Source organism: Dipteris shenzhenensis, chromosome 9, assembly GCF_047967505.1.
Source record: "Dipteris shenzhenensis isolate YYH24624 ecotype China chromosome 9, Dip_SZ_1.0, whole genome shotgun sequence".
Lineage (NCBI taxonomy): Eukaryota > Viridiplantae > Streptophyta > Polypodiopsida > Gleicheniales > Dipteridaceae > Dipteris > Dipteris shenzhenensis.
In genome coordinates, this window is record NC_141604.1 from 57,578,817 (window position 1) to 57,591,645 (window position 12,829).

The 12,829-nt window shown below is 40.7% G+C and overlaps 1 protein-coding gene and 1 pseudogene across 4 annotated transcripts in view; one reads left to right on the top strand and one right to left on the bottom strand.

Moving 5' to 3' along the window:
• Positions 1-2,309, top strand: part of LOC147898882 (uncharacterized) — a 103,559-nt gene extending 101,250 nt beyond the window's left edge. Inside the window, exons 5-7 of one of the 4 annotated variants that reach the window (XR_015541521.1) lie at positions 273-433; positions 1,421-1,549; positions 1,671-2,309. Coding sequence is in view for 1 of the 4 variants with exons in the window: in XM_087379086.1 (XP_087235212.1) it covers positions 273-433; positions 1,421-1,484 (225 nt within the window). In the remaining 3 variants the exon portion in view is untranslated. Of the gene's footprint in view, positions 1-272; positions 434-1,420 lie in introns of all 4 variants that reach the window. The other 3 variants (XR_015541522.1, XR_015541523.1, XM_087379086.1) reach the window with 3 other exon arrangements.
• An 8,613-nt stretch (positions 2,310-10,922) lies between these two features.
• On the bottom strand, positions 10,923-12,467 carry LOC147898883 (AAA-ATPase At4g25835 pseudogene; annotated as a pseudogene).
• Between the last annotated feature and the right edge of the window lie 362 nt (positions 12,468-12,829).

Sequence of the window (12,829 nt, forward strand, 5' to 3'; positions counted from 1 at the left end):
ACATGTGCGTGTGGCTTGCAATATTCGCTTTGATCACTATTGATGATTGCGTGCTTAGCTGATTGTTTGTGAGGCTGATTTGTCTGTATCTAACGCCTAAAGAAGCCTCTCTGCTAACGTCTTTGGACTGAATGTATAAGGTTGCTGTTTTTAGCGTGATAGATCTAAGGTTTGCTTCCTATGAAAGAAATCTTGTTGTTCTCTGTTATATTATACTGGAATTTATAGAGATGTTATGCTCACACATGTATCGAATTTGGGATGAACTACAGGTATATGAATCAAACCATAGTGATAATAATCTGGTTGGATCAATCCAAGGTCCGTGTTTAGTGTTGAGACCAGAGAGCTATCGGAAGGAGATGGAAAGACGCCAAGAACTGTTGATGAGTGGGCATACGGGTGAAGGCCTTGTCCCAATTTTTTTAAGCAGGTATTTGCCTAGGTGAACCTTGTTATTTGAATTTAAGAATCATGATGGAAGGAACAAATGCACAGCTGCATTGATGACCTCTTTGGATTAGATTAATCAGTGACACCTAAATTTGAGACAGATGACAGTCAAATTAGGGCTAAACAGTAGACCAAGGAGGAGAAAAAGTCAGCTGTGTGAACTCCATTACAAAATACAACATGAGACCGGACAGCATATAGCTGTAGTGACTTCATTGTGGTGGTACGGTTTTGCATGTGATTTCGAAGTGTGGTTAAAGCCTATGAGCATTTTTTGTGGAGGAGTTTCATGTTCGTTCTGTTCTAAAATGACAAAAATTTGATAAAAGGCAAGATTGTGGTACTGTGATATCTGTGGAATCTAACTTTTGACCTAATGTAGACTTTATCATTTGTTTTTGTGAGTGAATGTCATCTGCAGTGTTCCTTATGTATAAAATGACAAGTCTTAAGTCTTTGATTAAAGGCAAGGTAAGTTTGTATATGGCTAGATTCATGGCGCTTTGCTGTCATATGCATTCCGCTGAAGCTGGCTTGACAGATATCCAGGCAAATACCAAGGCAAGGTATGGACTTGCTTGAACGGACATTTTGAAATTATACAAGTGCCTCATGTAACTGGTGATGGACATCCTAAAACAATATAACAATAGGTTGGGTGCAGCAATAAGAATATGTTGCTGAGTGAAACTTTTGAGGAATATCCTGTCTAAGCCAAGTTGTCTAAGCCAAGTATAACTTTTGTTTTCTGCCTGTATTCAAAGGGACATATTGGCAGCTCAATGGATTCTTCTCCTCTTCCCTAGCCTATATGTTTGACATGCCAACAATATGCAAAGCCATTCTCTGATGCTAGCTTTGTGGTTGAAAGAAAGGCAACTACAATGAGCTTTACACCAAATGTCTGTGGATGTTTATAGATTGGGATTTCTGCATAAGATAACTTTTCCTTGTTTTGTTCTTGCAGGTGGCTGTATGATGCGCCAAAAGCAACGTTCAGACTAGCAAATGAAGGTGCTGCTATAATGTGAGGAATGGCGCAGTCAGCTGCTAAGGTCGTGTAAACTATGTCAGCTGTGCCTCTCTTGAGTATTGTGTAAGTGAAACTGTAGCCTTGTCCTCTCTGATCATGTCAGTGCCTGTCATGTAATGAGAATTTGACTTTTCTGGAAATTCATTGCTATACTTACGATATCATTATCATGGTTGTCATATAGGTGCATGCTGCACTTAAGCCTCTTATATAAAGGGTCTCTGAATCAGGCTCATACATCTTTTTATACATAGGCTGAAAGTTGTCTCAATGGCAACATCACCTCTGGTGTTTACACTAGTAATCTGTCTTTCCCATTAATCATGAAAACTCTTTATATATAGCACGAGCTTGACTTTTTGGAAAGCATTATGCCTCAGCTTTGGCTTAATACTACCAGGATAAGACATGGTCTGCTGTTGGAGTCATTGATCTTGCAGTCTAAAACCTAGGTTGTGTATACTAAGTCCCATATAATGTTTACTTTACTGTGTTCTTCATATGTGACAGCCCACGATGTGGATTTTCAGATGAAGGAATCTACAGTTCAAAGGCTGTGTTTCCAAAATACAAGGCCTGAGCAGTCAAAACATATCTTGGGAAAACTGGGGCATTTGGAAATTCACAGCTTTATTCTTTTACAGAAGACTGCATGTGTACATCTACATATTAAAGGATGGCTCTGATCACGGTTTTGATCCTTCCAGCACGGTGTCTTATAATTGGACTTACGAGCATTGTATTTTATTATCAAGATAATATTCATCATTCCGGCTTACTCTTGCTCATTCAGGGGATGTGATTCTTTTGGGCGCGAGTCATACCTTCGTTGTTGTGCGATTTTATATCTTGAAAATGAAATCATTGTTAGAGAGATTATATTTTTGAAAGTATGCTTGAAGCGGTTCATTGTTATCCAATCTATAGATCTGTATTTGATGTGAATCCAGTTGCTCACATTTGTGCCTGCTGTATGGAGAATTGCTGCAGATTAGGCAGGATCAAACGTACAATGCCCATGCAGCCTGTCCTCTATAATGGCAGTGCGGTGCGGTAAAGATTCCTATAACATCAATGTAAAGGCGCAAACTGTTACTTGTGACATATGTGGTTCCCTTAACACTCATATGTCTGAGCCAGTTGCCCAGGTTGTTTATCTCTGCTCTCTGCGTCTACATTCTCCGCTTTCCTTGAGCCAATTGTACTTGAATGCAGTAGTAGTACAGAGTTATGTATTGTACAGAATGGTCAGCCTTAAAATCGAAGGGTGCTACTATGCGAGTCAAGGTATATCCCATGTGTATGACCAGGCTGATCCTATCCTTTCATCTTGACCAGGACACAGCTGCAAGGTTTGATATATATCAAAAGCTTGGTTGTTATGCTGTCAAATATTTGCAACAAAGCACAACACTAAGCCTTTAAATGGACAGTAAAGGTACATTGTCAACTGAAACAAAAGTTTTTCTAGGCTCGCTTACAGGAGTATAGATATTCATCACAATTGTGAGATAATCCTTGGGTGGTAACTTCAACTTACAATTTTTTTTGTATAAGGTGACGTGGAGAGTTCTTTTGCATGGCAATTTTGATTGCATTGGAGGATTTAGACATGAGCTTCCTTGCACAGGGTGGAAGTCAAAATAATTAAAGCTAGAAGGAATGCAAATATATAAACAAAGGTTCAAAGGGTGCATCTTAGTTTACATTTATTGTTTCAAAAGAGGAGAATCAGGCCAGTACATAGTCCAGTGTGAGCCAAAGTATCCAAAATATTATGCATGGTGAGCTGCAAAGTGGTAGGAGCAATAATCCTTCTGTGTAATCTCCATAGCTTGGGTATGTTGGTTGTGAGCCTTTGTTTTTAAAGTAGAGTCTTTCTTCTCAATTTGAGACGGGGTGTTGAGGTAGACATTGGAGGTTGAGAAGTTGGGTAGTCTTACTAGAAATTTCAGCAATTGACATGAAAGCTTCACAATTGCTAACAAGCTCAGCTTTACTCCATTCTTCTATAGGTTGATAGTGCTTGTTATGAGGTTGGTAAGTGTTTGAAGATGTGATTCCATGTCTACATTTGTTGAAACTCCATTGCTTGTTGCTCAATACTTGAAAGTGGAAGCTTTTACCTTAGATTCATAATTTGCTAGCTATTTGTAAAACTTGACTTTTTAGTTTGCCATCTTTACTATAATTTTAACAACCTTGAACCTTAGAATATTACTTAAATGCAAGCAAGTGGTGATGAGGAAGTATCGACTGCTGAGTGCTATCATAAGGCTAGTACTTCTTGATGCAAGGAAGCTCATGTCTAAACCCTCCAATGCTTTTGTAAGGTCATTCATGCTCTAGAAGTGTTGTAGAAAGTGGTGCTTTTTAACTTTTTAATAGACATCTCTAGGGCTTTTGAGCGAAGATTGAATCAATTTTTGGCAAAAGTTGCAAACTAACATGGCTTTAGCATTTGCCTTGCCATCAATAAGCGTACCCACATCTAGGACTAAGAAGTCTTAAATCAATTGTCATGATTTGACTATATACAAAATGAGAAAATCGAGCTCGATTTTTTTGTTTCCCAATCGTGTTTTTTAAGACCTATTCAGTGCTACATCTCATTCTTAATTTGCTAAATAGGATAATTGTGCTCATTAAATTTATCCAAAGCAATGCACAGATTTCTATGGGTCCACAAAACCAACTCTCTGTGTGTGTGTCTCATACGGTTAGATCTTCTCCAACTCCTTACGTCTCTCATTTTGGTGGGTGGGTGGGTGGGGGAGCGGGGACCAAGAGTTTCTCACCAAGATCCAATCTTATCTTGATCGCTTCTCGAGAGTATCAAAGGATGGACTCATTGTCAAATCGGATTACTTAGGGAATAGAGGAGTCTCGCATGCATTGAGGATTGTCATTGGTCAATTGTGTCTTGCTCCATCAATTAAGGGTTGAGGTTGGGAGAGCTACAAGCACACCCATAGAGCAATGGATCTATAGGCTATGCATGTTGGGGCAGGTTGAGACAGAGCAACGCTTCTCATGTGCTTTCTTAGCCTACTATGTGGTTTGGGGATGGTACCATCGCCTCTTTTAGAAGGGGCTTGACTTTGTTCAGCTCTTATGCTTGATCTACTTTCATGACCATGTTTGCATTGGGCCCTATCTAGTTGAGATGCAATAGTACAAAGAGACACTAGTAAGACAGATTAGATAACAATAAGAGGTGACCACGTCGTAGGAGGTTGAGGTAGACTGAGCACATCAACATGTCTCAGATTTCTATGTATTTGAGTCATCTTCGAAACATAGTAGGAGAGATGGAAGACATTGGGGGAGTTCGGATTAGTAGGGAGAGACGAAGTGACATTGTCACAAAGACTACGCACGACAGAGTAACTAGATCACACACGATTTAGGTTTGACAGCCCATCAGATACATAGTTTGAGAAAATCATGTCCTTTGCCATAGTGAGATACAATCTGATAGATGCAAATTAGGCACATATTTGTAGTCCATCGAAGAGACACCACAACATCGGATTTTGGGTTTTGAGTTTTTTTTTAAAAAAAAATCTTCAAAAGAGATCGCTCAAAGCGATGACATCCCATTGGATACACATGTTGAGAAGATAATGTCCTCCGCCATAGCGAGATACAATCCAATAGATGCAAATTAGGGACATATTTGTAGTCCATGGAAGAGCCACCACGGCATCGGGTTTTGGATTTTGAGGCTTAGTTTTCAGTTTGAGTTTTGAGTTTGAGCATTTGAGTTTGGGTCTTGAGTACCAAATTGCTTCTCCCTTGGTCAAGAGGATAGGGAAACTAGATGAGTTTAAAGATGAAATTGCCTTGAACTGTGTCCATCTAGGAGCCGTGTACCTTACATATATGTGGCTTTAGGCACTCTTTCTAGAATTTGGCTAAGGTTAGGGAAGGTTGATATTTAGAAAATTCTACAGGAGTCAATGGGGAAAATGACATGTATGAAACATGAGATATTAAGAGTACTTAGAAATCTTAGAAAACTAACTCCTATAAAGGAGCTTTGTGTTCCATTGTGAGGCAAATTGGGCAAGTGTGATTTCAGCATATGGGCCCATGGAAATGCTGGTCTTTGTAAAATTTGCAAGCTCCATTATGGAAACACATACAAAATACATGTCTAGAGATAAAGGAGGAGCACATGAGGGTGCTCACCAATTAATTGACCACCATCCATGACGAAACAATGCTTTGTTTGTGGTTGTGGAGTGGCCTCACCATGGGGTAGAGTTGAGAAATATGGAAACCACTAATCTAATAAGAACATATGATTAATTGTTGCACAAGGCAATGTGCGACTAATGAGGGGATCACCAATGAGCTCGGAAGGAAGAAAAAGATAGTCTTTGTGTTGCGAAGACAAACAAGAAGAAGATAAGTTGAGATTGTCAAGAAGAAATGAGCAAATATGGTTTAGGAGGAGATGAACAAGCATGCCAAAGAGATGGGAATAAGAGGATCTCTAGAAAAAAGAGAGAGATGGTGCACATTTGATAGGCATACCATCATCAAATGCTTGTATTGTCACATAGGAAGTTGTCTAGGCCAGTGAAACAATAAGAAGTGTTAGTTGTCTTTGTCGTTTTTTAATATTAAAATGCTTGGGAAGATTACATTGGGATTTATTCTCTTTGCATTGCGCGAGCGCGGGAAGAGGAGAGACAGCGAGTGTCGGATCCATCGGCCTTCGTAAAGATCTCTCAAGGAACCACCACAGGTAGATCTAGGGAGAGAGAGCCATCGTCGACGTAGATGCTCTGGCTTTGGTACATGTAGTGCCGTTGGGGGTGGGAGTCAAGCTGACTCCCAAACTTCCACCACCCTCCCCTATGAGGTTAATAGGGAGTTTTAAATCACCATGGGTTCCAGAGGTACCCGGGTTATTAACCGAATGCACGGGCTTGTCTCCTTTGAATTCAAGAGAGTGGTGATGGATTTGCGCAAGCAGCCACATTAAAAGAATGATTATATCCTTGATACATTAAGGGTAGAGTTCCCTTTGCCATTTGAGGAGTTTGATTTTGATAATCGTTGGATGTTGTAAATTATGGCCCAAGTGCTGAAGTCACGAAAAGTAAAAATCCGCAGGAAGGCAAAGGCTAGGGAATCGAAGCCTGCTTGGGTCCACCTGGAAGATTGAAAAATTGTGAAAAAGAATTAAAGGATCCTCAAAAATATGATCAACAAAAGAAGGGGGCGGCAGCGTGGAAGAGTAAAGTGGGCCAATCCCACTTGGGCTTCGACGGTAGGGACCACTTTGAGTTTTTTTTGGGTAAGTACCTCTTCTTTCACTATTTTAGTATGTAATTTTGGTAGGATGTCAATCGCTAAAAGTAACGTGTATTGTTGTAATGTTAGTATATGAAAATAGGCCGGTAATGTCTGGAAGAGGAGTACATGTATGCATACAATGACAATACAAAAGCTCTAATGGCCCCACTCGCAAAGAGGAGAATTTGTACCCTTTCTCAATGTAAGCCCTTAGTACATCCATTTTTTAAAAAATGCTCTCAAAGATATCTATACCAACCATGCAATTTGTTGATGGTTGAACAAGAGGGCGGAGATGACTACTTGAATGAAGCTCGGCAAGAGGATGCTGCAGCTTGTGGAGAGGGTGCTAGTGGGTGTGACGATAGTGGAGAGGACGAGGATGGGAGCAGTGACATGTAGCACCAGATTGTACTTATCTTCCTGTTGATGACGGGCATTTGGAGACCTTGTAGACTTGTATATAGTGTCAAAATTTGATCTCAAACGGTGTTATAGTTTGATGTAATAGGACAATTTTGTACTCAACAAATGTAAACAATACAATACAATGGCCACTACAGTGTAATACAAACCCTTTATAAAAGGGCAGTTCCCTAAAAATATGTGGACCACAAATTTTAGCATCGAAACACTCTTGAGATTTTTACCAACATTGATATTACCATCGAAAAATGGTTACCAGAGTCGATATTACCATCAAAAATAGGTTTCGAAAAACTCTGAGAAGCGTTCATGTGGCTGTCGATATTAAAGTTTCTCTTAATCGTAATATCGAGTGTAATATTGAATTATATTATGACAGTAATATTGATGCTTTCTTTTCAATGATAATATAGATGTTTTTTCGATGGATTATTGGCCATATTCTTTATGCGTTTTTGGAGTTGAAGCCCCAGAAATACATGAATAAGACGATGCCTACAAGAGCTCATAACTGATCCTCATTGTAGTCTATACAATATTGTCACATGGACTACAATCATAAGAACAAAAGTGTCGATATCTTTTGACATTGTCGCCATCTCGAATTTCCTTGCTCCCTCGCATCGAGAACATGCATGAAAAGAGAGGAATGTTGTAAGAATTCAAATTGAAAACAAGCAATTTTGAATGGACGAGCAAATGAAAATATTTATATGATAATATATAATATATGATTATTATAACCACAAATAGTGTGGTCCGAGAAGTGGCGCGCTTCCCTACCCAAGAGTTATAATCCAAAGGAACGAGCCCTTCCCTGGGTGCCGAGGGTATTTGCGTCGAGAATAAGTCTCGCGAATGGATAAGATACTAGCATATCACCTAGATGTTAATAGTCATAATCGTATTTTTGCATAAAGCCCAAATCTTTCTGACGACGCTCATATTAACCTATGCCCATAAATAGAGAACGATCAAAGCACATGAGGGCGCTAAAATTCAAATTTGGTAGAGGACTTACAAAAGCTTGCTTTTATCAATGCTTTAGATATAAATTAGTAGTTAGATCCAATACATTCTGAGGGTTTGATTTTTTATCACCCAATACATTTAGCAGAGTGGTCTTGCTACTACCCGAGGGACCCATCATCGCCAGCACCTCTCCTGGAGCCACGGAACCCGTTACGCTGTGAAGGATCTCCTTCTCCACTGCAGCTTGTCCTCTCTACTTTGTTGCCTACCTTTGCACTACCTTGTATTTTGTGTCTGTGAACTGTGCATGAGTTAGTGCTAAGGGCAAGACCCTTCCAAGAAACCTATAGAGTTAGAAAGCATACAAACTTGTTTTCATCTCCTACAGGTTTTGCTATGTCAACGTCAATGTATATGTGAAAGGATCGAAACACAAGTAGGTTCGTTGGTTGTATTGAATTCCACTAGCATCGTGGAAAGGCCCGAATAGTCTCGAACATCATGAAGAAAGCTCCGGCAAGCATTAGCAACCTTGTGACAAATTTCACCTCTGATAAGGTCTCCTTTGAATCGAAAATGTGGCACACCTTATGATTTGTGTGTCCTACACTAGTTGCTTGGTAGCTTGGGGGACTTTGTGAGGACTTAGGTAGGATAACACATCTCCATCATAAGTTCATGTCCATGCAGGGCTTCTTTGCATCACTCCAATCTTGGGTGTTATGGTACAAAGCCTCATGGAGCTGCTTGATGAAGTCAACATCAAACTGTGGTGGATATACTACATTGCATGTATGGAGTGTAATAAGTGCCGCAGTGTGTAGGTTGAGGGTGAATTTAATCCTCATACAATTTTGGGCAGTTTCAATGCTTACCTCTATGTCCTCAATGACTACAAGAGCAGGGTCCTCTTCTTCATGTAAAGAAACTTGTTCCCTACTACTGCTAATATTATGGTAAGTTGCTGTTGTATAAAGAGGTGAATTATTTCCACATGCATGCTGCATTTAGAGAGGCATTCCTTTGTTTCACGGAGGGTGAGAAGGCCCTTCCTCCAACTCCCCGCCATGCCTCAGCTACCCGCTACGCTAGCCTTACCTGCTCAGACAAACTCGGCCATGGTGTTTCCAAGGCACAAGATTTTGATGCAAGCTGCTTGTTTCATGTGCTAGCTCTTTGAATCTGTGGATGTAGTTGATGATGGAGAGGATGAGAGAGGAGGAGGTACTGATGGTGGGTCTTTTCTGTCGCCACTCTAGAAACTCTGAGATCTCGATAGCCATTCACCTACTGCTGTGGAGAGATATGCTGCTCTCTATGATTTTATCCATCACAGAGGCTTCAATCTGATCCTCTACTCTTGCATTGATTTGGGAGGACTAGCAGGCAATCCAGAACACATGCATGATGATTTGATTGGGGTGAAAGTGTATAAGCCTACAAGTCCTGAAGTTTCGCTTTGCTATCAGATGATGAAATTTCAAGAAACGCTCCTCGTTATGAAGTTTCGACGCTTTAGGATATATTGTGAGCATCCCATAACGTTAATAATATGGATGAAGCTTCATCAAAGCTTTCTTTGGAAAGCTTGGGAAAAAAAATAAAATTTTGTTTTCAACTATTGGATTTTAGTTAAATCAACGGCTATGATTAGGACATATGGCTTCATAGGGTTCAGAAATGGGAAACTTCTCCCTAGGCTGCCTACAATAAATATTACCATCTCATGTGTCATTAGCTCTTTTCTTCACATGAGATTTTGCATTGTATAATAGGGGTAGGCTTAAATCTTGATATTATATCTTTGTACTAATATGTTCCAATAAAATTTGTGTGCAAACATGCTTATTAACTATTGGAATGCTATAACATATAGGTAAACATATTTGGATGACACATATGCTTATTTAACTGTTGGAATGCTATAACATATAGGTAAACATATTTGGATGACATATGTGAACACATAAAGATGAATATGTAAACATCTAGCAATTCCTTCCTAAGCTAAATGAGGATCCATGGATACTTGTAAGAATTTTGAAAAACTGCATATGGAATACACTTAATAGGACTAGAATCTATTATGACTTTGTATGCCTTTTGTCACCCATTATTCCATTGTACTTAAAATTCATTACAGCTTGTAGGGGCCACTAAATGCTCTTTATGGAGCCTATAAGAACTTTTAGGTAATAGTAATAGGAAGGTGTATAAGGAACTCATAAGAACTTGTAAAGGTAAGTAAACATTCCACTATAACAGAGCTCATTTTCAAGGTTTTTTTTAACAAAAAAATACTTTGAATTTTTTAGTCAATAATAAATCACCATCCCTGACATTTGCAAGGAGGATCATGTCCTAACGTACCTTGTGTCGTGTCTCATGTCTCCTCTTTTTTCCTTTAAAAATTAAATAAAATCCTACGATTCAAGCCCAATTTCAAGCTGGTAGTTACGTGCTCGATGAAACGGAAAGGCTACTTGCAGGAAGCTAGTTTGAAGGAATTGAAATAGCATACTCTAATGATGACTCAAGCAAAGAAGAGGAGTGAATAGTGATGATCTTTGTGTTTCATGCCACAAGGATCTCACTTTAATTTGACTTTGTGTACATGATTACTTAAAATTGGAATGCCATTTTATATTTACTTAAATTTGGAATGGCGCAATAGTTTATCTAACTCCTAAATAATGAAAATTTGAGAAAATTAGACGAGACACTTTTTTTATTTTGAGATTGTTCTCCTCATGACATACTTGCCTTCTGGGACATCCAAGAGGGATTGTGCCAACACATCGGCGGAGTTGGCGCCGCAGCTTAATAAGAAAGAGTGGGCTGCTGTGATATGCTGAGGAGGAGGAGATTGGCGTTTGGCGCGTTGCAAGGCAAGCTTGAGCTTGTTCAACGCTGCGTCTGGCCTCTGCTTTTCGCTTATCAACAGCTCCACCACTTGTGCAGGCGTCGCGTTGCTGTCCTTCATCGCCTCCTCCAAGCTCGGATACAGTTCGTGCTCCTCCACCCCCAAATAATTCCATGCCACTACCTTAAACGCTGGAAATGTGCAGTAGGACAGTAGAATGTGGAAATCCATCCTCCCTGACCTCAACAGTGCTGGGTCGAGCCTCTCTTTGTGGTTTGTCGTGAAGACGAAAATCCTCTCCTCGCCACAGCACGACCATAAGCCGTCGGTGAAATTCAACAGCCCAGATAGCGTCACTTGACTCGGTGGCTTCTCTACAACGCTCGATTCGGTTTTAGGCCTTTTGTCGGCCTCTTTTGCAGCTGATCTGTCCGACAAATCTAGGGAACAATCGATATCTTCTATCACGATAATTGATTTTCTCGTAGTTTCGATGAGGAGTGACTTGAGATTCGAGTTATCAGAGACGCCCGCAAGCTCGAGGTCATAGATATCGTACCGTAAAAAGTTTGCCATGGCAGCGATCAAGCTAGACTTGCCTGTATACCCGGAGGACCGTAGAGTAGATATCCCCGTTTCCAAGCACGCCCAACGCTATGATAGAACTCCCCACCCTCGGAGAAAGCTTTCAAATCGGATTTGATCCGTTCCTTTAGATCTGGTAGCAATGCAATCGTGGCGAAGGTGGAAGGATGTTTAGGTCACGTTTTCCCAATCCGCTCCGTTATTCGTGAACAACGTTCTCTGCTTGTTGAGACGCTTAATTTCCTTGGCAGTTTTCGAAATGTGATCAAAGGACTCAGACAGAATGCGTGCTCGGTCAGCCTTCAACAACTTGAGAGAGAAGCTTCTGCTTTCCTTGTTGGACTGACTCCTTCCATTGTTCCAAAATACCTGCTGCTGGGAGTCGGGCTTCTGAGTCGCATGAAGGGTGCACCGGAAGTGTGCGTCCTTGAAAGTGTCATCTATGCTTTCGTCCGGTGGAAGAGTATACATGAGGGGGCTTCTATCCGTAGAGCGATGAACTCTGAGCTTGTCTGTCTCGCGCATCTTGTGCAGAGAGCTTAGATAGAGCTCCACTTCCCCGTAGAAGAAATTATCCTTGAAACTACCATGGATATCATCTTGCACTTCCACGCAGGCGTGGCGACGGAAGCTGCCAAATAACCAGTTGAAGCAGAAGTCGACTCGAGACTCAAGAAGCTTGCGCAACTGGGGAGGGACGAGACTCTGGAGAAGGGCGAGGGCGCCCATGAGGGACCAAAACTGGCTCAAGAGGAGCTGCATATCTCCTCTCCTCCTCCTACTCAGACGGAGGAGTGGGCAGAGAAAGAATTTGCACACTTACTTATAATAACGTAGCCTGTGTTGCGTGCCCCCCAAGGTCTTCCGCCGTGTCCCCCAAGGTCTTCCGCCGTGTCCACCACGTTCCTTTTCGTTTTCTGTTCTTTTTTTTCCCGAAAAAGAGAAAGCATGAAAAGGCACGCGAAATACTACAGCGCTTTCGAGACACCTAAAGATCTGAGTGTAATGACCTTCAGATTTGAACATACCGAAACACCAATTCATTTGTGATCGCCCAAATTTTTGAATCCCCTTATCTCCTATAATGTAGCTTATATGACTCCATGCAGCCTTGTTTGGGTTTTCTTTCCCCTCCTTGAGCCATATATAAGCCGTTGATTTGATTTGTTAGATTTCGCTTTTTGCTC